At 41.1% G+C, this 26,070-nt stretch overlaps 1 protein-coding gene across 2 annotated transcripts in view; it reads right to left on the bottom strand.

Moving 5' to 3' along the window:
* Positions 1–20,168, bottom strand: part of Zdhhc9 (zinc finger DHHC-type containing 9) — a 35,452-nt gene extending 15,284 nt beyond the window's left edge. The window contains exons 1-5 of one of the 2 annotated variants that reach the window (XM_004634512.2): positions 19,970–20,168; positions 19,546–19,610; positions 18,114–18,415; positions 5,795–5,955; positions 859–1,017 (exon numbers count right to left, since the gene is read on the bottom strand). In XM_004634512.2, the coding sequence (XP_004634569.1) occupies positions 859–1,017; positions 5,795–5,955; positions 18,114–18,280 (487 nt within the window). In that variant the 5' untranslated portion in view covers positions 18,281–18,415; positions 19,546–19,610; positions 19,970–20,168. The remainder of the gene's footprint in view (positions 1–858; positions 1,018–5,794; positions 5,956–18,113; positions 18,416–19,545; positions 19,611–19,969) is intronic. The other variant, XM_023718889.1, reaches the window with a different exon arrangement.
* Between the last annotated feature and the right edge of the window lie 5,902 nt (positions 20,169–26,070).

The raw sequence follows: 26,070 nt of genomic DNA, 5'->3' as shown, positions 1-26,070 counted from the left end.
CAAGGCTTTTATAGGTAAATAGATGCAATTAGAGACCATACTCATAAGTGAAGCAAATCAGATCCACATGTGTAAACATCCTACTGTCTCACTAGTATAAGAACTTGAAATAGTAAATAAGATTAGAAAGGGAAAGAAATTGTTCAAAGAGAAGCAACAACTGGGATGAGGGAAAGAAAAAGAAAGAAGAAGGCTGGGGAAATAGCAGAGTGTCATAAGCGGCTGCCTGGAAAGTATAAGATCCCTGGTTTGATCCTCAGTATCAAAAAAAAGAAGAAAAAAATATATATATGTTTATACACAGGATAGCTTGGATAATTGTACTGCTGATTTCTACTGGTCTATTTAAAGGAACAGTTAATGCTTAAATTTTTTTTCTTTTTAATTTTTTGACAAATTTTGGACCAATTTTGCATTCTTATAGCTGATAATCTGAAAATTAATTTCAAGACATCAATATACAAAATAATAACCACTGTTGAATTCCTATCACTTTGTTTAGCAAAATTCTGCATCATTTCTAATTTTTCTACTATTTTTTATTCTCTTTAAAATTTTTCAAAAGAATAAAAACAATAGAAAAATTAAATAAATAAACAAAAAATAAATAAATTTGATTTTCCCATTTACCAAAGAGATTGGGATTTTTTTCCCAAGATAATATTTAAGTTATGATTTGATTCACACAAGTATAGTCCATCTGCTTTTGCTCAAGGGTTTCTTTCCTACCGAAATCTACCTAGTTTCCCACCAGAATCCATCTTCTCACCTCCACTGACTTTTCCCAAGAATTTCTGCTGACCCTATCTTATTCAACTCAGCCTCTCCCCTGGGCAACAACCCCTTGGTTTTACTCACCCACACAGTTGTCACAGATGCTACAATGGGAGGCCCGGGGAGGCCGGAAGATCTTGCATGTATAACAGTATTTTAGTTTCACAATCTGGTTGTTTATCTGGAAATTCTTGATACGAGGGGGTGGTCGCTGGCCCTGGGGCACTGCACCATTGGTAGCTTCTGTAAAACAGTAAACACAGTTTAATTCACTGCTAATCATTATTTAACTCCCAAAGTCTTGCCACCTCTTCAAAGGCAGTGGGGGGTAGGGCTAGGGATGTGGCTCAGTGGTAGAGCCCTTGCCCAGCATGCACAAGGCTCTGGGTTCAATGCCCAGCAGCAAAAAAAATTATATAAAAAGCAATGAGAGTCATAAAAGGTTGCTTGCCTAGGCCTACTATCTTCACCAGCAAGAATTTTCAGATTAGAATATGAACGTCACATATTGTTCCTCCAAGATTCTACCGACTACATGTAAAAAAGTGTTTCTTTAAAGATTCTGTCTAGTTACAAATAATCATAAAAGATATCAAAAGAAGAAATGAAAACATCCAACTTCATTAATAAAAGAAAAAAATTAAAACAATATCATTTCCTCCTATTATGTTAACAAATATTAAAAATAATAAAAATATCCAATATAGGCAAAGATGAGAAAAGGTCATTTTCTGTTTTATATACAGCAAAATTCAAACTTTAATGAATAATTCTGAAAGTTTTGACAAATGTACTTAGACATGTAACTACTATCATGATCCAGATATAAACAGTTATACGTAAAACAGTCAGACTGAGTTGGTTTTTTTTTTGTTTTGTTTTGTTTTTTTGTTGGAACCAGGGATTGAACTCAGGCCCTTCAGCTTGCCAGGGAAGCACTTATTCCACTGAGCCATCTCCCCGGCCCTAGTCAGACTGAGTTTTACCTTAGAGCTTATTTCTAAATTTTGCTTTTTGCTTTTTTGTGTATGTGTGGTACTGGGAACCAAACCCAAGGTCTTCACACTGAGTAATGCTGCCAGCTCTTTTCCTCATTTTTAAATTTTTACACAGGGTCTCACTTAGTTGTAGGCTGGGCTCAAACTTGAGATTCTCCAGTTTCAGGCTCCCACAGTGCTGGAACTGGAAAGGTAATTCTTACACTTTACCAATTAATGATATAGAAGTGACCACAATTTTAAATGTGTGTATTCTTTTGTCTACCAATTCTAAACTGAAAGGGAGTTATCAAAATTACAAAGAAAAATGAAGCTATTTATACAGAATATTTGTCACAATGTCCCTTTTAACAATGAAAACCTTAAAGGTAATCCCAATGTCACAATAGGAAGCTGATTAAGGAAAATTATGATACAGATGATACAGTTGGTGAAGTAATATTATATGGACATTTAAAATGATACAGACAAGAGCTGGGCATGGTGGTGCATATCTGTTATCCCAGCACGTGGGAGACTGAGGCAGGGGGATCATTGTGAGTTCGAAACCAGCCGGGGTCTCTGGTAAACTCAAGGCCAGTCTGAAGTGCATAGTGAGACTCTATCTCAGAAAAAATAATAAAATGACACAGGCAGGGTCGGCCAAATAGCTCAGCAGATTAAAGCATCTGCAAGCAGGCACAGGGGCCAGGGGCTCAATCCCCAGGCCTGCAGTGCTGGCCCCACCCCGGGGCACAGGACAGCAATTAAGACTGGGAGTGGTGGCACATGCCTATAATCCCAGCTCTTGGAAGGCTGTAAACAGGCGGATCAGAGTCCGATCTAGTAGTGAGACCCTGAACACCCTGTAGACCCTTCCCTAAAATTAAAAAAAAATGATGCAGGCAAATACATGGAGACACAGGAAAATAGAACATATTGCAAAATAAAATTGTATGCTAAAAAAATCAATACATATAGCCATTCCTATCTAGCAAAAATGAGGTATATGCATGAAAGACTGATAATACTTAGAAAAACAATTACTGAAAGAGTAATATGTTTATTACTTAAAAGGTTAGAAAAAAATTAAACATAAATAATGAAAATAAAAATCAGAATCTGTCAACTGAGAGATAGTCATATATTTTTGGTATATTTTCTTCTCTTAATAGATAAATATTCATGACATTTAAAAGCTTGACATCATCGAAATACAATTTTGTACTATGAATTATTTACTGTGAACATTTACACAATTGGTAATTTTCTAAAATATCATTATTAGCAATATTCTATGACATGCACATACTATCATTTATTTAACCATCCTATATCATTAGGTACTTAAATTATCTTAGTTTTTTGCTATTCAAATGATGTTGCACATAAAACTCTAAAACATTACAGACAAAGGCTTAAATTCCCTTTGACAACTCAATTCCAGTCCCCTCCTCCCTTCCCAAGAATATATTCATGTGTTAAAATTAATTTCTAAAACAGAAAGAAAAGCATGTTGAAGTCTGAGCAGTAATATATAAAATTTCTAGCATTAAGGCAGCTATATTCATATTAAAAATAAAAGGAAAAATAAAATGATACATGAAAACACCTACAGTAATTTATTTAAAATGTCTATGTCTTTTAGCTAAGCCCTTAAAGAACCACTAATGGCTAGATCAAAGGGTATGAACCCTTAAAACCCATCTCACTTCTTGCCAAACTGCTTCTCAGACAGACTGTATGAACTCATATGCCTGCCCATCCACAGCATATGAGAGTGCCTGGCTCACTACACCCTCACCACACAGTATAATCCCCCAAAAAATATTTTTCAATTCACTTTGATTATAAAAATATCTGCCATATGGAACATTTTTCCTTTTTCTGCAGAGTGGGGTAGGTGCTGTGAAATCAAACAATAACAGTGTGTCACAAGTCTTAAAAGCTTGGGGACGGTTATTCACTAGAGCTTGATATATAAGTAAGTAAGCACCAGCATGCCACCTTTTCTTCTTTTGCATATGCTTTACAGGAAGGCACCTGGGAGACAGAGCTCAGGGTCCATGCTCCCTACGAGATGCTATGAAGCAAGGCAATAACATAATTTCTCTCTCCATGCCTTCTCCACAACATGCCCAGTACAGAGCTGAAAATAAGCTAACAAAGAGTTACTAACATAAACAAATGTATTAACTCAAGAATGCACTCTTCTAATAAGAGAAGCATGTCAAACATAGAGGTCCCAAAATGACAACTTGAGTCTGGGTCCCACATCCAGTGATGGGGCAGATAAGAGCTAACCTTGGTGAGAATCTGTTATGAAATATAAGAGACAAGTCAAGGTATTGTCTTTACCTCCACATGTGAATGGAAAGGCAACAATAAAAGAACAACCCAGAATGGAGGAAAAAATAGCACTCACAACTCTCCCTCACTATCTTAATCTTAACTGTTCTCAGTTGTACTCTCAGGTCTCCTCAGAACTCTGGCTGTGACAAACGCCTTCACCTCTGCTTTCCTCCACTATTCTCCCTCTCCCTCCTTCCCTGTTTAGTTCTAGCTCACCAACCAGTTTCTCCTGGGATCAACTGAGACAAGACAGAATTTTTCCAAAAAGAAATCCACCCCCAAGAAGTTAAGAGGGAAACACAGCTACAATAAACAAACAACAACAATAAAAAAAGCAAAAGCCTAGAAGTCTTCAAAGCAGCCCTAAAGAACTAAAGGCTAGCCACAGACTGGCACTCTGATGGCATAGTTCCTCAGCATTACAAGTTCTAGGTCCCTTTGTATTATCTATACTATCTGGCTTGGATGCCAACACAAGCTACTGGGATGCCATACTGGAGAACAACTTAGGTAGGCACTACTTGACCTGATGGACTCCCATTCCCTCCTAGTATTGCGACATCAACTGCTTTCCCACTGTGAGCTCCCCATATAGCCCCTATCCAGCCCTCGATGTTCTGCTTCAATTGATAAAGCCATCCTGGCTCCTGATGGTATAACAATTTCCATTTGTACCCCAAAGATTCTTACCCTGAGCTTCAGAGTGCACAGTACTGAACCTACAATTGCTTCCTCCCCCTTTCCTAGAATTTTTATGGTTCGTGGAGCCATAGCTGCCCTTTTCAATTTGCATAGTCCCCAAAGCAGAAATTTTTGGTCAAAGAGCCCATGAATATGCTTCAGAAAAATCTATAGATCCCTAAAATTACACCCAAAATTGTATGTATGTGTGTGGGCATAAATATATAGAATCCGCCAAAAAATGTATACACACTATAGAAAAAGAAAAATAGTATGTTTTCTCAACAGATGGTGTTACCCTCCTGTGGAGGACCCTCGAGGATGTTGTATATCTCAGAAAACGCGCTACACTCCTGGCCTTAGAGAAGAAACTGAAAATATATGTGCACCCATCTCAATGACCAACGTTACCAAGCAACACTTTACCATACTAATAAATGTCTGGATACTAATGGCCACTACTTTGAGCACCTCTTGTAACTGCAAAGCCCAAAAGTAAATCTTATGATATCTCAATAAATTTAGTATTAAAATATTTAAGGAAGTTTTTCTTTCCCTGAAGTATATATATTTTTTGGCATACTCTGTATTTGGAGGTAGGTTTACAGTCTTTGTCTCAAAACAAATGTGCTGGTGAACCCTTCCAAAAAAGTCGTATGTTACCCGGTTTCTGTCCTTTTTTCTATTTGTTTTTGCTTCTGCTTTTATTCTTCAAAATAAAATTAAATTAAATTTTTAAAAAGTCTCTCATTGAGACAGTGTAGCCAGATCTTGGTGACACATCTGCCCTGTAATGTACCTGAACACAAGTAAAAACAAAGCATACGACTTTACAATTTTGTTACACCTGCCTTAATTAAATTCACAGCATGGTCCTAGTTTCAGACTTAGGATGTCAGAGAAAAAAGGCTAGCCCAGTAGACTGTGACTTTGCAACTACTATTATGACTCCATTCCCTTGCTAAAAAGGACTGACCCACAACAAAGTAGTTTGCCAGCTGGAGACTCACCTATCTCCATTTCTATGAAAGCTGCTTCATCTGGTAGAGCTCGAGGAATCACTCCAGGGTCACTGAAACTGGTCCTCAATAGTGTGGCCATGGAGAAAAGGAAGAGCATAGCAGCAAACACAGGGATGGCAGGAGACAGCTGAACAGCCAGGTAACGACATCTGCAAATGGCAAGTAATTCATCATTTATATCCTAAGCCAGTGATTTAACTATACCAATGATGCTGAACCTGTGCGACATGTGTTGTTTTTCTTTTAAGAGAAAAGATGCTAATGTATGAGTTGTTTTTTTCTAAATTAAAACCTCAGTATTTACGTTTAAGTGCAGTGTTGGCACTTTGTGATAAATAAGTGGGTCTGGGGTTCAGTTTGGGCACTGATCTTTAAAAATTCACCATCATTGAATTATATCTATCCTGTATTGATCTCCAATTGTTACGCGTATCGCAGTCTGGTTCTACAGTAAAATTGGCAATACCCCAAGAGCAGAAAACATGCTACTTACCGCTCTTAAATTACCCCAAACATCTAACACATGGTTTTTATATATTGTGTAAGTTCAACAAATGTTTGATGCCACCTATGATATACAATGACAGTCTCAAGGCTGTTGGGAGTCACATTTCCTCTGCCTCAGGATAGGTTTACATCTGGTACACTAAGGTCCACGAAGCAACTGAGCCTAGATTTACAAGCACCACAGGCTGATCTCACTCTAGGACTGACCAGGGCTTTTCGTACCCTCTGACTTGGCATTAAGGCTGAGCTTGATACAGACAGAGGTTAAAAAAAAAGAGGACCAATCAGGAAGCAGGCTCACAGTGTCAGACAGAAGATATTCCCACATGTTTCAAGACCAATGAAAAAAGCTCAGAACCCTGGACTCACTCCTGGACCCAGGCACCAATGGGACTGATTCACCCCTCACACCCTTTCTCCTATCTACTTAAGGCCCCAGACTCTGGAGATACAGTTTCAGAAGCCTCAGAGTCAAGCCTTTCTTAGCAGCCCCTCCATAGCATTGAATCTAAAGTTCCAGAGGCGAGTTAGAGCAACAGTAGTGGAAGGATGTGGAGGAGTTAACTTGGAGGGGCACCAGTGGGACAAAAGGCAGTGCAGCTCAGGATGTTCACTCTTTTTCATTCTTCTTCTGTCCTTGATTAGCTCAATGAGGTGGTAACTAGCAATCATCAGCAAGGGAATAAGAAAATTGTATCCTGAACCAGGGATTTAGCTCAGCAGCACAGCACCTGCCTGGCAAGTGTGAGGTAGTGAATTTGATTCCCAGTAATGGAAAGGAAAAGAAAGTTACATCCTTAGACATGTGTGGTGGTATACACCTTTCATCCCAGAACTCAGGAGGCAGAGGCAAGAGGATGGCCACAAGTCCACGGCCAGCCTGGGTTACATATTGAGTTCAAAGCCAGCCTGAAAGGGCCAGGGATATAGTTCAGTAGCACAGCACCTGCCTGGCAAGGGCAAGGTCCTGAGTTTGAGTCTCAATAGAAAAAGAAAAAACTACAAAGCCAGCTTGAATTACCTAGTGGGTCTCTAAATAAATAAATAAATAAATAAATAAATAAATAAATAAAATTCTATCCCATTTGTGCTCCTTCCCAATATCATGGTCACTCCCTTCTTTCCTCATAATGTACCTCCTCCACTCTGTATATCCCAACTGTATCTTTCAGATCCTGGCAACAGCACTATTATCTCTGTAACTATAATTTACACAGGGTTCACCATATGCCAGGCACTGCACTAAGTTCTTTAAATGCATTTTTCTCATCCAATTTTCACACTAAATTTATGCAGTAGCTTCCCTTACACCAATTTGAAAGATGAACAATCTAGGACTTAGAGAAGTTTTACCTCTTCCCAAAGACCTATGCTAAACTACACTAATCTCTCCCTTCTCTACTGCCAGAGCCTTATATTATTTTCTAACTGTTTCTTAGTAGACTGACTACATCTCCCTCAAATGGACTTCGTAAGAAAAAGAAACTAGTGTTATTGAACCAGGAACTATTGAGTTTAAATTATGGCTACCAGCTCCTAGTTGGGTGACTTACTTAACTTTAGTTTCCTTATGTGTAAAATAAGAATAATACATACTTCATGGGGTACTGGTGTGAATAAAATGCACTAATATAAATTGCTTAGAACAGCTTTTGACACACAGCAAATGCTAAAGAAATGTCAGCTATTAACATGATCTTGATTTCCTATTTTCTAACCCTTAATACAAACAAAAAAAGCAATCAATAAATACTTGTTGATCTGAGCTGAATGTGAAACCACATGAGTGGGGATGAAGAATTATCACTGACCTATTTTTATCCTCCTCCGCCCCAGGCACATTTCTCCTTCAAAATGGGAATTTTCACTGGAGGCAGATTATAACAAGCGCATGAGCAAGGAGTACAGGGAGAGCAGAGAAAGTAAGCTAAGGAAAAAGCTTGCCTCATCAACACAGGAGAAAGCGAATTGCAGCCCATTCTGGGAAAACATCTAACCCCAGGTTGTACGTTCACTGCAGTTTTGGAACAACCCCCATGAGAGCCTCTCCTCACTCCCCGATTCACACAGAACTGCGGGGATGCAAAGCAGCAATTATATTAAGCTAAGAGGTTTGTGATGCAGGTGAAATCATGTACTGAATCCAAAAGATGATTTTCATGGCTTGTTTGCTTGCTGTTTTTAATATATTTTTGGTTTTAACTTGCTTTCTTATTTAATCTCCCTTCTCCTAAATGCCAAAGGTGGGGGAGAAAATAACAACTGAAGGATCTGGCAGCTGAGTTCAGGGTAATTAAGGTTCATGCATACCACTAGCTTATAGAATACCCTCTTTTCTGCTGTGCCCCTTCATGTGAACACATAATCAAAAAGTAAATGCAGAAATGAATACCACTGCTACTTACCAGGGACCCTAAGGATGCTGGAAAAGCATGAGGCTTTGTTTCATGAACAAGCCAAGTGAAATCATCACACTAACAGAAAACAATCATCTTCCTAGTCATTGGCTATCCCTAAAATCACTCTTGAAACAAAGAAGTAATGTCTCCAGGACCAAAACGGGTCTGATTATACTGTCTCCAATCAAAAGCCTTAAAAATATCAGAGCTATATGATTATCCACCAAAGAGAGTTTGTTTTCTTTTACTAATGTGTAAAGATACAGTGTGAGAATATCAATAAAATACAAATGAATGCCGATACCCTACCCCACACAGAAGGACCCAAATGAAACGAAGTCCAGTTCCAACACTTGCTTACAGACCAGACAATGGACAACTTAGATTTGAATTATGCTACACCATCAAGGATAAAGGTCTCTGTAATCTCCACACAGACTATCTCCTGCACCTGCTAAAACAATCCATTCTGTATGTCAACAAGTACACAATGGGCCCAGTGTATTGTTCTCCAGAGATGAGGCTACAGGCAGCCAGTTGACTCTAGTAAGTGGGTGTGGTTGGAAAGGCAGATGTGGGACCAGCAGGCCTTTCTATTCCAAGAGGAACTTTCAAGAGCCTGCAGCTAAAACTATTGTGAACTACAATTGATAGTGTCTGTATTTGAAAGTTATTAAAATTTACCCCCCAAACATGTGGCTTGGGGAATGTGGCTACAGTCCTAGCAACCCCAGAGGCTGAGGCAGGAGAATTGCTTGAGCCCAGAATTTGGGACTGGCTTAGGCAACATGTCAAGATCTCGTCTCAAAAATAAATAAATAAAAATAACAATACTCTTCTAGGGTGGGGGCATGGAGGTATGTCAGTCAAAAAACACAAAATCTCACTAAAGAATAAATCAAGAAATCCACTGCTCATCGTAGGCACTACAGTTACTAACAATGCATCATATACTTGAAAATTGCTGAAAGATTTTAAATATTCTCACCACAAAAAGATAAATAGGAGATAATACAAATGCTAAATAACACAATATAAACATATATCAAAGAACGATTTTATCCATCATAAATATAATTTGCATTTGTCAATTTAAAAATAATTTAATGCTCCCCAGGTTAGTCCAATAATTGCAGTAAGCTGGACATCTGTCTCTGACAGAAAAAGATATGTGAAGATTTGGTACAAATTCTCAAAAGTCACAGAGAGCTCAAACATCAGTAATTTGTCTTAGAGAAAGACTGTATCTGTCATCCATGAACATAAGCCAATTGTTTTAAAACACCCTAGTACTTTCTATCTATATCATTCCTCAGAATAATGATATCCATACACTTCTGGAAACAGAACTCCCCTTTGTCTTCCAAGTATCAAGACGCCTTCCTGCTTCCAGGGGGTTAGAAGTCCCTGGAGTTTTATAAATGCAACCACGTTCCTACTAAGTCTGCGCTTCTACCACCTGAGGAGACATCATTTTAAGCCATCCCTCTATCACTGTCTTGACTGGCCTTAGGTTTCTATAGCTGGGCAAAAGGACAGAGCTCTCATATGTCCCTATTGACCACATGGTGGTACTAATGTCGGTAACCAGCAGTGCCAGGCTGGGCTTATACTTTATGTCTCATACTCTGTCCCAGTATGCAGGATGGTGATAATAATACAGACCTCAATTTACATGAAGGATAAACTCAAAAGAAACTCATAAAAGGAACTGGAGAGAAACCTGACTCCATGGCAGGACTATGCCTCACAGACTGCCAGTTTGGATTGGTGATCTATACAATTCTCTGCTTTTAATTCTCCCTAATAGCTTTCTTGCTATGTTTTTTATGTTTTATTTTTCCTCTTTTCAGTGCAATCAATGAGCCAACAAGTATTTATTAGTCTAATAAATGAAGATCGAGAAAAATAGGAGTTAATTTTGTTGGGGAAAACATAACTAACATGAAACAGGTAAAGAATAAGATAAGACTAATAACCAAGTGTTAGGATGGTGACCCAGACTCTAAGAACTGCAAGTATTCAGAAAACAGTTTCCTTGAGGAGCTGGTGGCTGCTTGCAACTACTCCAAAAACAGTTTCTAAGGTTGGCTTTAAAGAAGAGCTGTGCTTTAAACAGCAAGAAAGGTCCAAAGATCAGCGTCCTTGGTCCCCTCTGGTCGGAATGAGCCTTTGCTTATAAGTACCCTCTCAGCTGGATATGATGGTGCAATCCCATCATGTCCTGTAATCCCAGCACTGGGGAGGCTGAGGCAAGAGGATCCTTGCAAGTTTGAGATCAGCCTGGGCTACAAAGTGAGCTCAAGGTCAGCCTGAAGTGCATAGTGAGACCCTGTCTCAAAAAAAAACAATAACAATGACAAAACAAAACAAAAAATAAATACCTTCTCATTTGAATAACTACCTTCTTATTACTTACCTACTACATACTGAGTGTGGTCCAAAAAAATTCAGGTAAAAATCTCAATCCACAGCCCAGGATGGGTGGTGCATACCTGTAATCCCAGCACTAGGAAGGCTGAGGCGCATGAATCCACAAGTTCAAGGCCTACCTGGGCTATAAAAGTGAGTTCAAAGCCAGTCTGAACTACATAGTGAGACCCAGTCTCAAAATAAAAAGAAAGACAGACCAAAAGATAGAAAGGAAAGAAAGAAAAAGAAAGGAAGGAAAAAAGATCTCACCCCCAATGACAGTATTTTGGGGTGGAGACTTTGCTAATTATATCACCAAAGGCTCCACTATCACAAATGGGAGACTAGCAATCTTTATAAGAGAGACCCTGAATAGTCTCTTTGCCTTTTCTATAAGAACACCTCCAGAAGACAGTCATCTATGAACTAGTAATCTCTCACCAGACACTGAATTGGCCAGTACTTTGATCTAGGACTCTGCAGATTCCACAAATGTGAGAAATTTCCATTATTTACAGAACATGCAGTCTATGGTAGCTTTGTAGCAGCACAAAACAAACTAAGACTCTACCTTTAGAATACAATAAACATGCAGAACCACCCTTAGGACAGTTTAAATGTTCTTCTAATGATACTCAAGAGACTGATGGAAAGGAAAAGGTTTCCTTTAACATTAAAAACATAATTTAAAATCATCCAACAGATACGCTGTTCTGTGAAGGCCATAGGAAAATGCATAAACTTCTTTTGAAAATTAACACAACAGGTGCATTTTCACTTCTCGGGTAATAAGTCATACTCTAACAGAGGAGGTTCAAAGTCTATAACCAAACAAAACTATTCAGTAGTTGCCAAATTTCAGCTAAAATAACAATTTCATTTACAGCACACCCCTGCTTAAGAACTTCGAACAGTTCCCTGGTGCCAACTATATTAAGCCCCAACCTCCACAAGCAAGTATTCCAAGACTTTCCACTAATTGACTCTATCTAATCATCATTATAAGGCTCCTGCTCCTGTCTTCTCACTTCTCCATTCCAGAAACATCCCACTAATTACCCTGAATTAGCAAGCTTCTTGCTATTGCAAGATGCATACATGCCTCCTCTGTTCTTAAATACAATACCAGTTCTGGCATCTCTGAGGAGGAAGATTTAGGAGATCTCTTTGATTCCTCAATAAATGTCTCAACTGATGTCAGCATGCTGGGGGACAGCTCTGTTCTTTGTGCTTGCCTTTCTTAAAATAGAGCAACACTATACTAAATTTTTAAGACACATTCTCAAAAGATGAGAGACTAACAGTGTGAAACTCCTTACTACAAAAGGTAGTAGAGGCTGAAAATCCACATGAGAAACTTGAATGTAAAAACTATAACGAATTGTTAAAGGAAAACAACTGTTTCAGGATGCATATTCCATCCCTTCTTTAGCGATTGTGTTTATCAGGAATTAAGTTTAGCTAAATTCTGTAACAGATTGACATCAAAGAGGCCACTACATTTTCTAAAAGTATCATTTGGTTGGCCAAATCACAGACAGAATCCTAGGCTTGATAAAGCACAAAACTGACCTCTGCACAGTAATTTTCCAGAGAATGTTCTCATGGTTATAGATCATAACAAAGTTACCTTCTCTCCTTCTCAATCTCCCTAAGGATACTCTTCGGGAATGTGGACCTTGTCATTATAGGCACTAGTATTTTATTATGTCAGAGTTTGGCTTTGGTCTACCTAGTCCTATGTTTCCTCAAATGTGGTAACCCTGTATTGTCTGATCTGCCTTTTCTATTGCACATTTCCAAGAACAAGATGCTCCTTTCCATCAGGATCATCCACAGCGTAACAAGGAGGGAAGTAAACATGGCTCAATTTTTCTCCAAGCCATTGACATCCTGGCAACTGGGTCTAGAAGTGGCCACAGAGGTGATGAGCTCTCATTGATTCACAAAATTCCTTACACTGTAAGTTCTCATTTAGAGATCGGCCACCTTGTTCTTGCTACCAGAATGCCATGCCACATTGTTGTCATTTTTCTACAAAGATACCTTCATTTTCCAGGTGCATAATCTTGGGAGACCTAAATAACCTATGTAATATGCACACTCACTAACAAAAATCCAAAATATGCTGGTCCTTTTAGCATTTGGCACTATGTACAGCTTTAGTAACTTGAATGTCATCAGAAGTCCACAGCCAAAAGGCAACAACATAATGAAAAGAGGTATCCTATAGAGACACTAGTTCACAGAATGATCTTGAAGTAAACTCACTTCTGTGGGTCTGATTTCCTTACCCACAGTAAATTGGAGTCTCCAAAGCGCCTTCCAATTCTATCATCCCCTAAGTGCATGAGTCAAAATATTAAACTTTAAATGCTGGGGGGCAGAGTATTTGCCTAGCATTCACAAGGACCTGGGTTCTATCCTCATCACTGGAAAAAATTTTTAAATGTATCTAAAATGTATTCAGTCAATATTATTGACCACATATCCTATGTAAATTTGGGGGGAGGGCACTGCAGGGGCAACACAGATACAAAAGATAATCCCTGACCCTGGAAGAGCTCCCTTTCACTGTGAAGGACAAGTGAAAAGAGTAACCACAAAATTCAGAAATGTAAGAAATGTTACATTAATCTTTGTTACAATGAGTAAAATGTGCAATTAAAAGAACTTGAAAGATTAATAGGATTTGAATGGACTAGAAGTGTGAAAATTACCAAACAGTGTGACAAAGCTTTTCTTGGTCCACATAATTTAATGACTCCTCTGACAATATATTACAACAAAAGCACCTAAAGATGGGCATAGTGGCACATGCCTATAACCTCAGTACTCTAAGAGGATGAAGCAGGATGGCTTCAAAGTCAAGTGCACCTGAGCAACTTAATGAGTCCCATCTCAAAATAAAACATGAAAGAAAAGGGTGGGGGACGTAGCTGAGTGTGAAGGCCTAGGTTCAACCCCCAGTACTGTCAGAAAGGAAGAGAAAAAGCACCCATGGAGCCAAGTCAGACAGAAATTGTTGTGCTAGCACCTTCATATGATTTCTTCCACATACAGTACAGTAAAAGCATAAACACTGATCATTAGCAACAAATTACTCCTATTTCAGTAGTCATGAGTCATGTCATTCTTGCCACAAGAAAAACCTACTAGGAAGCCAATTCCAGAAGACAGTGCTTTGGGTCCTTTCCCTGAACACTAAGCTTTATTAGGAGGTTATTTGAGCAAACATCAAAATTATCTTTCAGTAACTGGATAGCTCAGAGGTTGCATCATTCTACTACAGTGTTCTAACATTCTAGGCTAAACTGATGGCTACATACTCACCACACAAGCTGGACAGCGTTTAAGCAGAAAAAGTGGAAAATGGTCACTGTGCCCATAGCTGAAACTGGCATACACAATCACACTGCCTAAATACCTTATCTTGAGAATTAATTAGGAAATCCTTTTTCTTTAAGCAATACACAACTTGCACTCCATTTCTGAATTTAAATATAACTCCCTTAAATATAATTACATCTAAATACTGCTACCTACTGGTAATCTATACTCTCCATTTTTGTGTATCTGAACCTTCCAGAAAGACAGAGCTGTATAGAATTTAAGATTCTTTAATTTTTTTTTTTTTGGTGGAACTGGGGATTGAACTCAGGCCCTTGCACTTGCCAGGGAAGCACTTATTCTACTGAGCCATCTCCCCGGCCCCTAAGATTCTTAAAGTTGTAAACAGTTTAGTGATTATGTAGCTCTGGGACAGCAGCCTTGAGGAACGGCCACCCAGCTTCTTCAGAAATACTTCTAGCAATTCAGAGCTCACTAGCTCCTAGGTGAACAACCTTCTTATGTTTTGTGTTCAACCTACTGCCTATTCACTAAAAATTATAGATCTCTTCTTTGAAAAATCAAGATTTATAAAGGCAAAATCTAAAAATACAAGGCTTTTCACTGGCACTACTAACATTGCATATTTTTCATTCAGGGTACCCACATGCCTGCCCAGACTTCACAAGCCATCTGGCTGACCCAGAGCTGTGCCACAGGAATCTGTAAATCAACTCACACTGGTTCCTAAGCACCTGCTTCAAGAAGACCTTGTCACTAAAGCACAGATCCAGATGTGGCTCAAGATTTGCACTACCTAAGCGAGGCATGGCAAAACATATCTATAATCCCAGCACTCGGAGGGCTGAGGCAAGACAACTGCAGCAAGTTTGAGGACAGCTTGGGCTACACAGTGAACTCAAGGCTAGCCTGGACAACATAGTGAGACTCTGTCAAACAAAACCAAAATGTAAGAGCCAGGCATGGTGGCACACACCTGTAACCCCAGCACTTTCAGGGCTGAAGCAGGAGGATTACTATGAGTTCAAGGCCAGCCTGGGCTATAAAAGCAAGTTCAAGGCCAGCCTAAGTTGCATAGTGAGACCCTAGCTCAGAAAGAATAAAAGAGTTGCACTGTCTTCCCACAAGGCAAACATGCAGCAGCCAGAAGTTTTAAAGTCTATATTCCTGGACAATTTTACCCTACCTGCTTGAAGGCAGATGGCTAGATCAGCTAATTTACTGATGTCTCATCAGGTCCTAATACTAACAATGGAGCCCATATTCTGCCCCTCATGCCCTACCCTTCACTATCTGGCTGACTGTAAATTATAGACTTCAAAGAAAAAGGCCAACCAGAAAGAGAGATTTAATTTCTCAGAGACATGCTGGTATGCTTTATACAGCCTGTTGCTTGCTAGGCATAAAGCAGCAACCAGCTAGAATATCCATGTGTCTGTATAAGGTATAGGACAGACACACACACACACACACACACACACACACACAGGTTGGGAGGAATCTACCATTCTCAGTAAAAAAGGGTTTACTACCAGAGTTCTCTCCATTTTGTCAGATTTACACTTCCCCATTCCACTCCTCAACTAAGCTCTTTACTTCCTTCTCTTCTTCCTCTCTCAGCCCTAACTTCAAAATATTTACTTGTTCATACAAACAACTGTAACTAAAGACAGTTTCACGAACAACTTCACCTTTAGTAGCTACAGGCAAAATACAAGAAATAAGTTGGAGCAAAGAGTCATCTCAGAAAAAAGCTCAACCTGACTCTATCAAATAGTAATTTCACTACTCATAAGTTTCATCCCATGGGCAGTTGTCTTCAGAGGCCTTCAAGGGCCTAAGTGGAACAGACCCAAGTCAGAGTCTTTCACTGACTCCCAGATACAAGAGTACCAGATAGTGATAACTCCAAATTCCAAGTTGCCCTGGCCAATCAAACCAGAGGTTTCCTGGGTTCAAAGCTACCAACTCACTGACAGCCTGGAAACAAATCTCATCTGTCATGAATGATTCTAATAAAAATTTAACCACAGGTAGGGGAAATTAAAAGAGTGAAAGACAATATAACAGTAGAGGGCTGGAGATGTGGCTCAGTGGTAGAGAGTTCTTGCCTTATCTGCACCAAACCTTGGGTTCAATTCCCAGCACCACAACAGAGAGAGAGAGAGAGAGAGAGAGAGAGAGAGAGAGAATGAAAATGAATATGACAGTAGAGCTCAGCTTTGCCCTCTGGCAAGAAGACAGGAATAAAGCAAAGAAAACTTAGGGACAAGGGTGAGGAAAAGGAAAGCAAATTGTTTTGTATTCCACATATGCCTGCCTGACTACACATGTTCATACACACCACACACAATTACACAGTGCATGCACGCAACTGCACACACACTCAGTCATGAAACTCATATGGAAAAGCAGCTACGAATCCTTCCACAACCAGCTCAACTTCACTAAATACCTTACAAAGTCAGCAATAATAGCAGCAGCAACAGCAAAGAGACCTTTAACAAACAGTTCCTCTGACCTTACTTAGCCAGCCCTCTTATAAACTGCACACCCCTCTTTCCCCTGCTGTTACTCGAGCCTGCTGCAACCATCAAAAAGTCTGGCAAAGCAGCCTAAAAATCACTCTGGATGCACTGGAAAAGCTTGCAGCCCTTACAATAAAAAAAATGAGCCCCAAGGGACTGGAGTCCATTTTAATTACTCATAAAGCAAGGGCAAAAAGCCCCCTCCTGTCTCCTCTGGCCATGCCCCAGCATGAAAGCTCCATTTCCAGGTCACCAGTATACCTGACCCATGACATGATCACAAAGGCGTGGCTCTCAGTCTGTACATATACCTCTTACAGTAAGGCCTACTTATAGTAATCCCAAAACAATTAGCACTATTCCCATCCCTAGAGTGTACAGCATTCTCAGCACACCCAGTAGTCATGCCACAGTGCCCTAGAATCCAACTGGACACCTCCCTAAAGCAACAACCTACAGAGACTTCCAACAGTGACTCCAGTATAGGTATTACATCACAGAAAAAATAACTTCAAGGTTGGTATTAGACATACGCAGAATGGAAAGTTGTTTACATTAAATGACTTGGAGGGAAAGAAAGAGCAGCTCACTATTAAAAAGCACCTATGTGCTGTGCCCCCAGCTCATTTGTGGTACAGCTGAGGCTAGAAAGAATCTTCATGCTCCCAATTCACTTAGCTTTTCAACTTACCAGCCAGCTGGGAGCTTGAGCTTAAGAATAACAGATCTGGAATAACAGACTGAGTATTATTGAGAGGTACCCTTAGACTTAGGAGGAGAACAGAGGAGGCAGTTTGTCACTTAAGTTCCTGTCATTGGAAAGGGGAGTTAAGTAAATTAAAACAAACTCCTTCTATTTCGCAAGTTTGCTGGAGGTAATCCTAAATCAGTGCTATAAAATTGGTATCAAAATCTTGTTCTTCACAGGAAGCACATACTCTGTTGTAATCACAAAACAAGGAACTCAGTTGATATTATCTGTAGACATTGCTCAAGAGGACAGTAAAAGTCATCCAAAGACTGGCTACAAATTCCCCAAGAAAGAAGATTCTTTTCCCTGACCCAAAGTAACCATAACCAGACAACTTTAGTCATAATCAGAAAACTTACTCAAAGGCAAAGAAGAGTGTACACGTCCCCAGGATGAGGAAGAGGGTCAAATAGAAGATGCCCTTTTGCCGGGCCATCATGACACGGCCATCGCAGCAGAAGGTGTTCCTGCCTGGGAGTTTCTCCCATTTTCGTGTTACCTTCTTTCTCACCACCATCACAGACATGATTGGAATTCCTTGTCCAAAATGGGCTTTGTGATTACAAGAGAAAGGAAATAGAGGCTGAGCCCAGCTTCAAAATCACGTTGCCTGCTATTGCCGCTGCTGGGTCAAACATCATCAAAAGTCCAATTTCTAGTCCTAAGAGAAAGCACAAAAAGGGGGAAAAATGAGACAAGACGCAGTTCAAAACTCCTTTGCCAGAGTCAGAGAGATGAACACTGCTTGCAGGAGTGGAGACAGGGAAGTGGGGAAAGTTTATTTCCAGTCTGTTTGTCCCCTAATAAAAGAAACAAAGGTTCTCCATAAAAGAAGGCTAGTACTTCTTAAATTCTCTGCTTCCAAACTAACACTAATGATTTGATAATCACGGCACCTTGCAACTAGAAGGGATTTTAGAGTGACTATCCTAATTACTTTATTTGTAAATGAGTAAACTGAGGACCAGGGAGAGAAAATAACTTCTCCAGGGTCACAGAGAAGCAAAGCTGACACAAGAAAACAGCCTGCTGACTTCCAGTCCAGGGTAATTTCTACCATACCACAACATTCTTTAATCTTCATTAAGAGGGCTCTAAAAATAATAGTGGAGTTTCTGTCCTTAAGAAGCTGTTCTCTCCCCCTCCTCCACTTCTTCACCTTCAGTCACTCAAATACAAATCACACCGAGGAAGGAGTCATGCTCTGGGGTTAAGAGGTCTGGGTGCTCTGTATCTACCCGCATCGTATTTACACACAACACATTTTCCCTAATCAAATCGTCTATAACTTCCTGAGCTTAGGAAATGAAACAACCTCTGCTGGTCTAGCCCAACATTTGTGGGAATCTTAATGAAACCACATTGGGGACCTGTAGGTGAAAGGCTCACTTAAGCAGGAGACATTCTGGAATGGTTGTCGATAGATAATGGGGGGTGGGGAGGTGGGGAGCAGCACCTAAGTCACAAGGGTGCTCTCTGGGACATTTTATAAGTACCACCTCTGCTGGGGACCCGGAATTCCCAGGCCTATCCTGTCTCAGCCACTGCTGTCTTTCTCCTCTCAGGTGTGGGGCTGTGGCCTCTATTTACTGACACCACATGCCCCAGGCGGAAGCTAGCAGCCCGACTGACTGAGAGAAAAACACCCAAGTGGAGATCATTCCCAGACAGGAAAGAGCAAAGGTCCAATGGGGGACTTTGAGCAGAGCAAAGACATGAAAAGGTAGAAGGCTTGGGTAAGGGGAGGGAGCACCAGAGGTGCAGAGAACACTTCCTTTGTGTAAAACTAACCTGGAAAACAATCTCCTCCTCAAAAACCAGCCCAGCAGAAGACAGACCAGGAAGGGGAACCCGGCCTGGGAAAACAAAGATCACAATCTGTCCAGCAGCTGCAACCGGCCCCCCAGCCAGGTGCCTGAGGCCTGAGTTCTGAGCCGGGCCGCGGCAGCGGCCTCAGGAGACCGCCCGGCCTTCGCCACACCGCGGACCACCGCCCCAGGCAGGTCGGGACTCGCGCCACAGCCACACGCACACGCACCCACACGCTCGTACACGCTCACACACGCCCCGCCACGTGTAGTCACCCCGGGCCTCGGGGCTCGGCAGCTGGCGAGTTGAGCAGGGCGGTGCCAACGTCCCCGGGTCCCCGCGCCGTAGATGGGAGGCAGCCCACCACGCAGCCGAGCCGGAGCCCCCCACCCCCACCCCTTGTTACCTGAATGAGGAGACCGAACTCAGCCAGCTATGGAGGGCAGAAGTGGACCGTCCCAGGAGACAACGTTGGCTGCCAAAGGAGGCAGCGTCTGCTCCCCAACCAGGAGGCTGCCTCCTTCAGACCAGGGGCCCCAACGGTGCGGGCCCTAACCCAGCTGTGGCAAACGCCCACCGCTGGCCGAATGGAACGCTCCTCACGTCACCAGGTCGCTCCAGTAGTTCCTCGCCCCCTATTGGCTAAGCAACCTCAGCGTCTCCACCCCCAACGCCCCTGTCGCGAAGTGTCATTGGCTATTCCGAATGCCACTCCACAATGCCTCCGCCCACTCCCCCACCCATCTCTCTGCTACTTGCCCACCTGCCAAACCGATGCCTGCCTCTCCTTGGGTCTCAGCGCTAGTATGTAAAGTCTTGTCTTTTATTTAATATAGTTAGGCAAAGACGGGCGAAAGGCAATGTCTGTGGAACAGGGAGAGACGCGAACGCGCCTCCCCCCGCATACTGTACACACATGGTGAGATACTAAAGCAGTACGAGCTAGCTCACAGACCTGGGTGCTTACCTAGAACTAGGTTCACTCGGGGCTTCTCCGATCCTAGTTGCGTTAAAATCAACCATAACTCGGGCTTTTACCCTTTGTAGGCATAAGGACGATTCTTCTGCTTCCAAAGACCCATTCAATAATAAGAGACCTCAACTGTGTCCCAGTCACTCTAACCTGCATCTCTGAGGCTTTGAGAATAAAACAAATATAATAAAGGCAATTGGAAAGGATAACTGTCCCCAAGACCACAATGTCATTTTGCAGCATTAAAAACCAAACGTCTACATTAAGGAAGTCAGAGAAACTCTTCCAGATAAACAGTGAAATAAAAATGGCCAAAAAGGTTGTAAATTTCTACTAGATTTGGAAAGCTTATAGTAATGAAAGGGAGATCCAAAGCAGAATTTCTTTCTTTTTTTAATTTTTTAATTTTTTTTTTATTTTTTTGGCAGAACCGGGGATTGAACTCAGGCCCTTGCGCTTGCCAGGGAAGCGCTTATTCCACTGAGCCATCTCCCCGGCCCCCAAAACAGAATTTCTGCCCACCAACTAGACTGATCTTTTTCCTTCTACCATCTTTCTCTGAAGTTACTGCCACCATGAGCCACTACTACCAACTCTAGTGAGTCACGTCATTTTGGAGTGTGAGGTTGGAGTCCAGAAAACAGTTAAAAACCACAGTACCATATTACAGGATGAATGCACTAACTCTGCTTCCACCAGGATGGCTCTTGCCCTACAAATGTGAAAGGATATACAAGAAAAGATTGAAGTTGGCCTCTCCTGACCTGTCCCACTGTTGGGAGAGAGTACCTACATTACTAGCCTAGGTTTTCCTGAGCTTGACAAAAGTTTCTTTAAGGTGAAGGTATTTGGGAATAATATAGAAGAGACAGCCAAAGCTCTTTTTTGAGGTTATATTTTGTTAGTTTTACTGAAGGACCATATACATGGTCAAGAACTATTTCTCTTGTACAGTATTTGGGTCCCACACAATATATAACCAAAAAGCTACATAACAATATTTCACAGTGTGATGGAATCTTTCAAGCAAAAATGTGCAAGAATTTAGGAGGAATTTTGTGTGTGTGTGTGTGTGTGTGGCCTCGGGATACCTTCGAGCAAGCTCTCATTTGGCTTCAGAGTCTGGGGATCGATCCCCAGAATCCTGAGCCTCACTGCTTTGTTTCAGCAGGCACTTAAACCACTGACCTAATGGGCAGGGCCCCAAAATAATTTAAAACTCACGAGATAATTCTCTTATGAGAGAGATGTGTTAGAATTAATTTGTAGAGAAAAATGTCTTCATAAAGCTATTGTTCCTGAGTACTTGTGCTGATTGGTGTATTCCTTGTGAAGCGTGTGATCCATATTATTGCCTCCTATTCCATCCCATTGAATGCTGGAGGGCACCAAGTTGCACACACTTGGCGTGGAACACAGAGGACCTTCCCTTACCCCCGTCAGCTCTAGGGATTCCCAAGCCTGTGTATATCAGGTGCCCTTAGAAATAGCATAATCAGCCCAGCTGCCAACCTTCTGACTGGGAAGCCAGCAAAAATAAGCCTCCACAGCACTCAAACATACTTTGACTATAGCTCAGGTGCAGCTGACGCCTGGGAAGTCGTGCACTTGATGTGTCACAGGAAGGCATTCCTGAGCACTGCCTCTCCCTGCTCTGGGCCACATTCCCACTGGGATTAAGTGGCTATGTAAGTCAGGCTTATTTTATTACCATTTGTTATTAATTGTGCTCACTACTACAAGAAAATTAAGGAAATTTTATGCGGTCAAACACTCCATAGCACTTCCTTTGATACAATTACATTATTTTATGAAGCCCTTAAAGTCTTGATACTTACACACAACTGAATTGTGACTATAAATTGAGATATCTCTCTCTCTCTCTCTCTCTCTCTCTTTCTCTTTCTCTTTCTCTTTCTCTCTTTATCCCTCTTTCTCTCTCTCTCTCAGGACCTTGCTATGTAGTGCAGATTGGCCTCCTAATAATGCTGATCCTCCTGTCTCAGCCTCCCAAGTGCTGGGAATACAGGTGTACATCACCCCTAGTTCTTTTCTCTTCAACAAACTTCCCACGGGATGCAACCAAATCAGTGTGTGTGTGTGTGTGTGTGTGTGTGTGTGTGTGTGTGTGTGTTTAGGTATAAGGTGCTACTAAAGGGCCCTGCATCCTGAGTGCCACCATGGGGTTGGAACTTACCTATTTGTATTGCTCCGGAGACTAGGAAGCACCACAACCAACAACAGACACAAAATCAGCTCCCATTCTGCATTTGAGTTTAAGATAGCTACTACTTTTTTCTCTCTTTACCACAACTCTTCCATGTACCCTGTTCCCCTTCCCACCACACCTACCTGTCTTGCACTCCTTTCCCTACTTTTCAGCTATACATAAAGTATATATCTGTAGAATGAATTGATAAGGAAAAGAACTTAGAACCACAGAACGCCAGCCCCACACGTGGCCAGCTAGCATTCTTAAGCAGCAGCTGTTTCTCTGCAGCCAGGGCTGCTATTGCTTACACAGATAAGTTGCTATGAAGCATAGAAAGACGAAAAACCCTGCAACCAGACAGACTGAGATTCCAAACCCGGCTCTGCTACTTAATACCTCATGTAACCTTTAGGAAGTGATTTATTTTTTCTGAGCCTATTTTCTCATCTGTAAAATATAGCAAATACAGACAGCTCTCCATAATAACCAACTACAGTCAAGTATTCAAGGAAAAAAATTACACCTATATGGACATATATAGACTTTTCTTGACATCATTCTGTAAACTATATAACTATTATATATCATATGCATTATATTTGGAATTGTAAATTCTCTAGAAATGATTTGAATTATATGGAAAGATGTGCATAGGTAACATGCAAATGCTATGCCATATAATATAAAGGGCTTGAGCATTGTATGGCCTGTTGTATCCAAGGGGGTTCTGGATCCAATCTCCTGCAGATCTTGAGGGACAATTGTATTCACTTCATAAAGTTATAAAGGAGATTAGAGATAAAATGTGCTAAATGTCTGCCAAGAAAGAGGAACACAATCTATGCCAAATATTACAGTAGCAACATCTCCCTCCTTCAGCCACACTGCTGACTGCGAATAGACAGGTAAGAGTGAGATGCATTCTGAACTTCGTAGAGCCCACATCAATGTATGTGTCACCATGTTTTCATACCATCTAGGTCTGGAACACAGCTCAGTGGTACAAGCGTCTGCCTGGCAAGTGCATGGTGACTCTCAGTACACATAAATACACACACACACACACACACAAATTTCATACCATATAAATTCATCCCTAAATTTAACCCTTACCTGATGGGCTGCTTGGTTTCCCTATCCCTCACCTCATCCCCTGATTAGGAAATTCTTGGGCAGTAATTTTGTTCTCCCCAAAAGTTCTTTTGCACTCTCTTCTCCAGTGAGCCTTCAACATTTTTCTCATGTTATCTGTTTCAAGATGTGAGAGATAAATAGAACTGGCTTTGTTAAGCACCTCTTGTATTCACAGCCACTATGTTAGCCTTATTGGCACCTCTCTGGGCTAAGCAGCACATTTAAGACAATGTGCTAGGTCCAAAATCCACCATACAAAAAGCCAATAAACTGCCCAGAGTGGTGGGAAACCTACTCATCACAATACAACTGCCCCTCTGCTTCAGGTGTCAGACACAAGCCCTCTTTTCTGTCTCTGATGTCTGGCTGCTCCTACTGTTTCCCAGTTTGATTTCTGGACTGTGAATTTCTGGCTTTACCTGGAATGGATTTAGGTGCTATGCTTGAAGCTTCAACACTAGCCCTAAGACCACTCTCTCATTAAACAAAAATAGCATCCATAGATGACACCATTTCTTGAGGGCCCACTCTGAGTCAAGAACTGTGCTAGGTGCTTTTTATAGGTAGGGTTCCCAGATTATAGTCTAAACCTGATGTCCAAGTGAGAGCATCTGATACTGACTTGGCACATCCGTAGTCTCTGACTCAGCCTAGCCTTCTCATTCCAGAAGCTGACCTCAAAACATCCTGTAGCCTAAAAATATAAACCGGTTATTAGTCAATCATCAAGTATGTATTGAGCACCCACGGTTTGCTCCACCTGTACTAGGCACTATAGGAAATACCAAAGAAGTATGTGACTTGATCTCAGCATCCAAGGAATTGTAAATAGTTTAAGGGAGAAAAGAGTAGCACCTCTGCAGTCATTAAAGATAAATACAAAACAGTGTGTGGAGTCAAATTCGCAACTCCACATAGCAGAGCCTGCAGCCTCTTAAAGAAAGCTCATCTCAAAAGGCTACAACCTCTTAGGCTACAGATGTAGTAGCTTGCCTAGTACACAAGGGGCCCTAGGTTTGATCCCCGGCACTGCAAAGAAAAACAAGTTTCTGTCCTCTTAAAAACTGTTGGTAGACCAGTGAATTTGTTTTAAAAAATCTGTAAGCAGATGTGTTTGGCCATATCCCCACACATTTTATATTACACAACCATTGGCCCAATAATCATCTATCTAGAAATATTATCACTAATGTTCAAATATATATGCTCATAGATGATGACTTTCATTGTTTCTAATTCCAAAAATCAATAAGCAGTAAGTCCATTAACTAGTGTACATCCAAATTATGAAGTACTATGTAGCTATTAAAAATAATGAGATTACCCAGCTACTCAGGAAACTGAGGTAAGAGGATAACAAGTTGCTGGTCTATGAGAAGGAGCAGTTAATGCTTATTTTTTTTTCTTCTTAATTTCTTATAACTATTTTTTCCAATTTTTCATGCATATATCTGGTAATCTAAGCAACTAATTTGAAGACAACACTGTGCAATACAACAAACGTTGAATTCATATTACTTTATTTAGTGAAATTCTGTATCATTTCTATTTTTTATTTTTTATTCTTTTTTTTGTGGCCCCAGGGATTGCACTCAGGAACTTGTTCTTGTCAGGAAGGCACTTATTCTACTGAGCTGTCTCCCCAGCCCTGTATTCTCTTTGAAAAATACAAAAAAAAATTTAAATTTAAAAATAAGACTGCACAATTTAGCAAGACCCTAGCTTTAAAAAAAAATGGTGGTGAGAGACGACAGAGGCTGCGGGATCCTGAACATACCCAGAGCGCAGACCCGGCGAGTGAGACAACCTGGGGCCCGGCGGGATCCTAAACAGACCCAGAGCACAGGCCTGGCAAGTGAGTGAGATGACTAGGGCCGCGGGAGCCTCATTCCACCCAGGCTGCAGGCCCAGCAGGGAACCCTTCAGCAGAACTCCCTGCAAAGAGGCTAGAGGCAAGCCCCACCCAGCTGACTCAGGAGCAGAACATCTTGCCAGAGAGACACAAAGGGTTCAACTCTAATGCCTGAGGCAGGAAGAAGTGGAGCACAGCAGCCAGATCCAAGCAACACCCACCTGGAGGAATCTCAACTTCGTAGATCCAGACCTGGTGCTAAGGTAATAACTATCTAAGCTCTACAACAAAGGTCAGAAGACAGTGGTATACAAAATGACAAAGAGAAGGAACAAA

This window comes from Octodon degus, unplaced genomic scaffold (genome assembly GCF_000260255.1).
Source record: "Octodon degus isolate 3935 unplaced genomic scaffold, OctDeg1.0 scaffold00063, whole genome shotgun sequence".
Taxonomy (NCBI): Eukaryota; Metazoa; Chordata; class Mammalia; order Rodentia; family Octodontidae; genus Octodon; species Octodon degus.
This window is presented reverse-complemented; position numbering and strand designations above follow the sequence as displayed.